This window comes from Rhinolophus sinicus, chromosome 6 (assembly GCF_057876585.1).
Source record: "Rhinolophus sinicus isolate RSI-liver-muscle chromosome 6, RSI-T2T, whole genome shotgun sequence".
Lineage (NCBI taxonomy): Eukaryota > Metazoa > Chordata > Mammalia > Chiroptera > Rhinolophidae > Rhinolophus > Rhinolophus sinicus.
In genome coordinates, this window is record NC_142506.1 from 53,264,302 (window position 1) to 53,272,736 (window position 8,435).

At 49.6% G+C, this 8,435-nt stretch overlaps 1 protein-coding gene across 1 annotated transcript; it reads right to left on the reverse strand.

Moving 5' to 3' along the window:
- Positions 1-356: 356 nt before the first annotated feature.
- C6H1orf202 (chromosome 6 C1orf202 homolog) lies at positions 357-7,728 on the reverse strand. Its single transcript, XM_019730851.3, has 3 exons — positions 6,064-7,728; positions 5,769-5,839; positions 357-3,030 (listed from the first exon to the last, which is right to left on the reverse strand). The coding sequence occupies exon 3, from the start codon at positions 2,480-2,482 to the stop codon at positions 2,081-2,083; it is 402 nt and encodes a 133-aa protein (XP_019586410.2). The 5' UTR covers positions 2,483-3,030; positions 5,769-5,839; positions 6,064-7,728; the 3' UTR covers positions 357-2,080.
- Positions 7,729-8,435: the final 707 nt, after the last annotated feature.

The window sequence follows — 8,435 nt, forward strand, 5'->3', positions numbered from 1 at the left end:
TGTGCTTTACCACAGTTAAAAATGTTTTTTTAAAATGATTCGAGTCACATAGTGGTTGTCAGGAATATGTGCTGTATAAAGTCTACCTATATGTGTGTAAATCATATATACAGAGGGTGCAAACAAAATGTATACACATTTTAAGAAGGAAAAAAAACTTTTAAAATTGTAATACTCAATATATATCGATGACAAAAAATGTGTATGTTTTTTGGTATCCCGATATATATATTAATAATCTATATCATCTTCAATCTTCCCTCTCCCTTGGGGAGAGAAGCCCACCTCTCTTGCCTTGAGCTCCCCCTATATACATCCCTCGCAGCACCAGGCAGAGCAAAACCCCTGGAACCCTGAGCTTGTAGGCTCCTGCTGTTGGGCTCACCAGTGGTGACCCAAATGTACTGTCTCCCTCCCCTTCTTTCAGAGAGCACTGCCCTAACCCACTAAGGCAATTTAGGATATCTCTTGAACTTTCTTCTCTGAGAAGAGCCCGGCTAGGGATCTTCCCCCTTAGCTCCCACTCCCACAATGAGCTGCCCCCACTGCATTTTCAAGGAAGCAATTTCTAGGCCTCTCTTAACCAGGGGCTTGGACCAGGGGTGGACCCATTGATCCTAAGGCAACTAGACTGTAGGTTGGCTCTAGGCCACCAATGAAGTAGCCTGGCTTCACCCCCAAGAATGATGGTAATTATCTCAGTCAATGAGACCACATCTGCCCCTCGTATCTGGCCAGGCGAATACAGAGCGATTGGCTATCAATAGTGAGAGAGGAAGAGGGCAGACAGGGGGTAGAGGTCTCAGGAGAGGCAGCGGGAAGAGCAAGTCTTTCACTTCAGTTTCTGTTCAGGGTATCCTCACAGCAAACAGTTTTCTCCTTGAAGGGGCCTGAGGCAGAGCCACCTTAAGGAAATCTGAGGCTAGAAAAGCCTCAAAATGAGGCAACTGAAAGGCCTGCACTTCAGCAGAGACCCTCTGACTTGCCTCCGCTGGCCAAGGTGTGCTCTGGGGTATCAGCACCGGAAAACACTGCAAGCAAAAGTGGCTGAACCATGAGACACTGCATTTCTTTTCACGGGTTTTGTTTGAAGGACGATGGATAGAGGAGGAGGAGGAACAAGTCACGTGCTCGTACTACGCCAGCCCCTGGGAGATCAGAACTAAAAATGGGTACCATTAAATACTGTAAAATTCCAGGGTGGGGTGGAGGGGTATGTAATGGGGGAAGAAGGGTCCATAGCACGTACTCTATCCCAACACCCTGATGTAGCATCTGCACCCAAAGGCCATGTTTAATAAATGCCTTGACTGTGTGTAGCTCTTCCAGCTTACGTCGGCCACTCTCACGCCTAGTATTTTACTTTTCATCTTCACAAGCCTACAGAGCTAGAATATCATTGGCAGGTTTTTATCGATGAGGGAAAGAAGCTACAGACCCACCCAGGAGTCTCCCTTCGCTCTTTTCCTCTAGAAACTAGTTTTTCAAACTCCCCCTCACCCCACCCACAAGCCTTGGTTCTAATGCTGTTTGCTTTACAAAGGTCCCTAAGTGCTTGTAAACAAAAAAGCAGAGTTTGCTGATGCTGATGTGAGGTGAAGAGCTCAGCGTCCCACTTAAAATAGTTTTTAATCCCCGAGGGCACTGCACAGATTGAAAACCACTGCCACTCCCACACTCTTCCTCGGGGTGTTTGGGAACAGACAACCCGGCGCCTCCGTTCACCAGGTCAGGCCTGGTAGCAGCTGCCAGAGAGCGGGCTCTGGGGCCCCGGCAACTGCCCGCACGGTGGCAGGGGCTTGGGGCGCGAGAACTGTGCAGGATGGAGCAGTTTACTTCACTAAAAACTCAACACGCAGACGTTGGGGTTCAAACGCATATCCCCCAAAACTCCATGTTCTTTCATTCATATGGTGTTGGATTTATTTTCACTTCTTGCTTTTGTTAAAGGAAACAAACCAGCGCTCTGGGGGCAGGGGTGCGGGTGGGGCATCGCGGTCCTCGCTGCCGGCCGGTGGCCCGACACACGACCCGGCACCGCGCCGGCGGCCTCGCGTCGCTCTGCAGCGGCGGCCGCGACCTAGTGGGCGCCCTGCGTGGGGTCCAGCGCCAGCAGCGGAATCTCCTCCAGCCGCTCCGGCCTCTCCCCGCGCCGCCGCAGGTAGCGCCGCCTCCACGTCGCCAGCGTCTGCAGCAGCCTCTGCAGGCTCGGAGGGCCCCACAGGCCGCGCTCCGGGGCCGCCCTGGCCGGCCACCCGTGCTTGGCCTGCTTCCTGCGTGGGCCGCGAGCCGCGCCCGGCAGGAAGAGCCGCCGCCAGCACCAGCAGCCCGAGCAGGAGCCGCCGTCCCCGGGGGCCGCGCGCCGCCCCGCCGCCTCGGGCTCCGCCCACTGAGGGCCGCCCCGCTTCAGGCGCGCCATCTTCTCCAGCAGCTCGTGCCGCCTGCCGCTGCGCCGGGGGCCCCAGGGCCGCAGGGCCGCCATTCGCAGCCAAGGCCTCTTCTGGGAGCGCGCAGGGCACCGGGCCGCGGCCCAAGTCTCGGAAACGGACGGGCTGGGCAACTCGGCGGAGGCCTCCAGACACGAAGTCCCTCCGTTTCAGACCTCAAGTCCCTTTCTGCCACCTCCCGGGGGATGTGCCCCGAGCCCTTCCCAGTGGTTTAGGTTGCCAGGGAAACGCGAATGGTGACCGCACAATGCCCCGCAGTGTCCATCCTCCCTTCCAGGTACCGAGTGCAAACCTGCACCCTCAGCAACTGAGGAGAAACCAGAATCCAGGGGCCCAGATAATTCCTCCGACCACAAATAAATCAGCCAAATTGCTGTTGAGTCGTTTTGAGATGTGACCTTCAAGCAGGCCAGAAGGGATCTTGGAAGTTCGGGGTCCAAGTGCCTCATTTACTCTTACATTAAGCGTCCACCCAGAAGGTGGCTGCTTGAGCTCCCCTGGCGCAACGCTCGAATTTCAGTCCCAGGCTTGTTGCCCCGGAGGCTTCAATTCTGTGGACTGGTTTCAGGTGTTCTGTATTTTTCTGCCAACAGGGAACCACAGTTTCAGGAGAGATCTCAAAACCTGATTTTCTTTATCGGGCCAAACCCAAAGGCCTCTTCCTTGTAGGATTATGATTGACTTTTTTTTTTTTTTAATAATTTTTTTTTCTGATCGCAAATTTAGGATTTTTGTGGAAATTTTTGGGGAAAAAAATACACAAAAAACTTTTTTTTTCACTTGCTTCTTCATATACTTTTTTGCGCTCATCAATTTTCTCAAGTTCAAGTAAAGAAAAGTTAAAATAACAAGAGCTACCATGTGTCATGGTTATTATGTGCTAAGCAGTTTTCCTAGCATTTTGCATATTTTTTTTTGTAGCCCACTAACAAGTGAGCAGGCTCTGGAGTGAGTCTGCCTGAGTTTGAATTCTGGCTCCAACATTTACTAGCTCTAACTTTGGGCAAGTTACTTAACCTTTCAGTGCCTCAGTTTATTCATCTGTAAAACTGACATAATAATAATCCTACCTCGGGGTTGTTGGGAGAATTAAATGAGATAATACATATAAAGCAGTTAGCACATACTGGGCACATAATAAGTGCATAGTGAGTAAATTGTTATGCAATCCTCGCAACAACTCAAGTGAAGTGGTTCCCAAGTGAAGTAATATTCCCATTGTGCTGACTGGGAAAACTGTAAGCCTAAAGAGGTAAAATCATTTACCTGTGATAACATAGCTTATAAATTAAGGAGAACCCCAGAATCTTTGAACCCCAAAATATTAAATGACTACACTGCTGTTGAGCTTTCAACTATTCATCCTACCAATATAGTGTCCCTTCTTCTAGTATACCTAGCCTCCAAAATGTCCACCACCAATAGACAGGGGACAGCATTTAATGTCTGTGTAGCCTCTGGATGAAAAAAACAAGGGGGGGGGGAATTGCTATCCAGTCCTTCTTTCTAGCAACTTTTAAAATTTCCGATCATCTGGGCGAGAGCCTTTAGGTTCCCATCACCCCTGAGCACACTCTAACAGTATCCTTTGTTCGCCCCCTCACCTTGGCATGACTGCACGGAGCTGACCCCCACAAGCCATTCCCCTTTAAGAACAGCTTTATGTGTAATTTGGTTCTTCCCCAATTCTCCACGGGTGCCACCTCCTTCGATTCAGGCTGTCTGTGCTTCCTGCTTCCTGTGCCAAACACTCAAGCACAAGGTAAATCCTGACTGACAGATTCCGCTGGTAAGAAACAACAAGCCCCAACTGGGACATTATTTACAAGGACAGTGCAAGGAAAAGCAGCCAAAGATTCCAGCTCCCCACAGCACAGGACAACACTGAATCAAAAGGGCCCAGATGACTGCAATGTGAATGGTAGGACACCCTAATGCAGCTGCGTTACAGCTGTGTCCTAAGTGGGGGAATACAAGACAGGCAAGTCTCATGCATCATCAGAGCCTGACAGATGACGAGAAACGACCTCACCACAGCCTCCCAGGATGACAGGAGGCCAGTGGAAATGGTCTTACAGCTCCGCACACGTCTCCCAGGCCTTCATGTTCCAGAAGGATTACAGGGTGTTCTGCCAAGATTTAGATTCAGCTACAGTTCAAGCCTGGCCCATATGGCCTATGTGGATATGTACGAGGTCCCCAGGGCACCATGACAGAGCCATTCCTCTGGACAAATCAGTTTACATGCTTCCTGAATCTTTTTCTGGCTGTTATGAGCTGAATTTTGCCCCTCCCACTCCCCCCAAAAAATCATAATTTGAAGATCCATCCTCTAGAACCTCAGAATGTGACTATATTTGAAATTAGAGTCAAAAAAAGGTAATTACGTTAAAATGAGATTCTCTAGTCCAATGTGACTGGTGTCCTCATAAGAGATTAGACACAACACAGAAGGAAGATCGTGTAAAGACACAGGGAGAGAGAACGATCCAAGATGGTGGAGCAGATCAACACTGTGCCTGCGTCCTTCCATGAACACATTAAAATTATAACTACATTGGGGTGGCCAGATGGCTCAGTCGGTTAGAGCACAAGCTCTTAACAACAGGGTTGCTGGTTCGATTCCCACATAGACCAGTGAGCTGCGCCCTCCACAACTAGATTGAAGACAACGAGCTGCTGCTGAGCTGTTGGAGGAGCAGCTAGATGGCTCAGGTGGTTAGAGTGTGAGCTCTCAACAACAGGGTTGCTGGTTCAATTCGCGCATGGGATAGTGGGCTGTGACCCCTGCCACTAAGATTGAAAACGGCGACTGGACTTGGAGCTGAGCTGCGCCCTCCACAACTAGATTGAAGGACAATGACTTAGGGCTGATGGGCCCTGGAAAAACATATTCTCCAATATTCCCCAATAAAAATTTTTTTAAAAATTAAAACTACATTATAGAACATTCAACCTGGAAAACCATCTGAAGTCTGGCTGACCAGAAGTTTTATAAATAAGGATATAAAGAAGCCACGTCGAGATTGGTAGGAAGGGTAGAGATATGAAAGGGGCTGGCCCTACATTTCCGTGTAGCAGATGAAAAATTGGGAGGGATATCTCGGCCATGGAGATTCCCCACCAAGGAATGAGAGACCCCAGCCCCCAACACCAGGCTTCCCAGCCTAGAGTACTGGTGCTGGAAGAGAGGCCCCCACAATATCTGGCTGTGAAAAACAGTGGGGATTCCGACTGTCCAGGAAGGACGGAAGGCTATAGGGAACTCAGCCATCCTCTTAAACAGCCTGTACACAGACTCACTCGCTCATAGGCACTCACCTTGGGCTCCGGCGGAGGGATGGTGACTTGGAGGATGTCGGAAGCATATGGAAGCAGACTGGGGTGCGTGGCTGTAGGAGGAGGACAGGAGGATGGATGGTCAGCATTTTCCCTGTGAGGAGTCGTCCTTCCCTGCAGCCGGACACCATCTTTCCCGTGTTGAGCCCACCCCCACACTGCCAAATCTGAATCTGATTGGTCTGGTGAGCGCCACAGCTCCACCCTGCTCACTCATTGAGACCCCGACATACCCAACTCCTTAAAGCAGGAGGCTTTATCGCCAGCTGAACCTTACCAGAGCCAGCAACCGGCAGCAGGTGGCAGCAGGCCTTGGGGAGCTCTGGCTTCTTGCAGAGCTACCCCAGGCCCCGTACTGGTGGCAGCCCTCCTCATTTCACAGCGTGGACTCTCCCACATGCCTCCAGGTCCAGTACAGGCAGCAACCAACTGTGGATTGCTTTGTAGCTCCTACCAGGGAGTCCCCGATCGGTCACAGGCAGTAGCTGACCTGGGCCTGTCCTGGAGCTCCTCCCAAGAGATCCCAGAACCAACATACTCAGAAGTCGGCTTCAGACCACAGCAGAGAACTACACCATAAGCCCCACAAGCGGCACACACAAAGGGCGATCTCAATAGGCACCAGAGCCCATTGGGGCAAATCCCGCTCTGGGTGGTAAGCCCCCAGCACCGCAGCCCATAAACTGTGGACATGGCCAAATCCCACAGCCAATCAGTCTGAGGGTTAATCCTACCCCTTTACGTGCCAGTAGCAATCAAGGCCCAAATATAACAGGAGGGCACATACAACCCACAAAAGGGATTCTCCTGGAGCACCTGGAGTAGGTGACCAGGGAGACTGTGCCACTGGGCCCTACAGGGCACCTACTACATAAGGCCACCCAGCCAAGACTGGGAGACCTAGCAGATTTATCTAATACATAGAAACAAACACAGGCAGCCAAACTGAGGAAACCAAGAAATACATCCCAAATGAAAGAACAGGAGAAAACTCCAGAAAAAGAATTAAATGAAATGGAGGCAAACAACCTACCAGAGACAGAGTTCAAAACACTGGTTATAAGGATGTCCAAGGAACTTAGTGAGAACTTCAACAAAAGATAGCAAGCATAAAAAAAGACATAGAAACCATAAAAAGAACCATCCAGAAGTGCAGATAGCACAATAACTGAAACGAACAATGTACTAGAAGGAATCACCAGAAGACTAGATGAAGCCCAGTATCGAATCAACAATTTGGAAGACAGAGCAGCAGAAACATCTGATTGGAACAGCAAAAAGAAAACAGAATTTTAAAAAATCAGAATAGTTTAAGAGACCTCTAGGACAACATCAGGCATAACAAAATCCACATCATAGGGGTACCAGAAGGAGAAGAGAGAAAACAAAGGACTGAGAACCTATTTGGAGAAATAATAACTGAAAACTTTCCTAACCTAGCCTCATCAGAGCACGGGGGGCCTGTTCCCACAGTGTCATCGTGAGGAGCGAATGACCCAAGGCATGTAGGACCTTAACACAGAGCCAGACACAAAGCAAGCGCTCAATAAACACCAGCCCTGCTGCTGGTGGATCCTCTCCGTCTCTGCCTGCTAATGTCTCCTGCGCCAAACACTCAGCAGCACACACGGGCTGTCCTCACGTGAGTTCCAGCAGTGCTTTTGTTTCTGAAATCCTAGAGCTAATGACAAGCTCTGTGAGCTCAAACTCCTGGAAACTTTCCCGGGAAAATTTGGGATACAGAAATACGGGATAGAAGAAAACAGATGGCTCTGGGTTTTTTGTGGAATGGACAATGAAAGGTCAGTTAGCTCTGTAGGAGAGAGCACAGGGGCCAGGGGGACCCAGCCCGGGAGTCTTCTCACCTCTACCACTTGCTTAACCCTCCCCTGGCTCAGGCACCTGCTATCCATGCAACCAAGTACAGGTGGAGCGGCGCCAGCCACGCCGTAGGACTAGAAGATGAAGCCAGTACAGTCCCAGCAAGGCTGAGTCAGTGACATTGTCCCTATATGTGAAAGGTGACACATTTGTAAGCATCACCCAGGATGCCATCTACCATTACCCAGGTAACTGAGCCAGAAGTGGGGTATGGAATTTGAACAAAATAGAACAGATTCGGCATCTTCTCTCTGTGGAGATTGTCTCCATTCTAGTATATAGACGTTACAAGATGACTGTTCCAAAATTACCCTTTAGTATAAGAACGAATGTTTTCTCCAGATATTTTGAGATAAAATTTTGATGAAATATAATGCGTCCTAGGAAAGGCCCGGTTCCTGTATTAGGAAGGTATATTCTGGATTTAAGGACATTGGGTAATTACACCCTCAAATGTTTGCCTGCTATTATAGTGAATCTGCGGGGAGCAGATTCTCTGCCTTTTACTGTGTGGGGGAAGTCTTAGCATCAGCATGTCAAGGCACTGAAATGTTAGTGCAACCTTGTTGTCAGACAGGGCCTCCCTTGGAAGCCCCCAAAACCATGGCCTGTGGAAACCCAAAAGCATTCTCCCCAAGATTTCTGCAAATCCTTTGTCTCTTAATTCCTCTTTCTGTATGGACTCCACTCTCTGAGTTTCACAAAACCCCTTCACATGAAGACAGAAACGTTCTGAAATGTGTAGACCTTCATGGAAATTTTGGAGAG

Coding starts and splice junctions, on each gene's coding strand:
- C6H1orf202 (XM_019730851.3), bottom strand. CDS start 2,482: ATGGCGGCCCTGCGGCCCTGGGGCCCCCGGCGCAGCGGCAGGCGGCAC.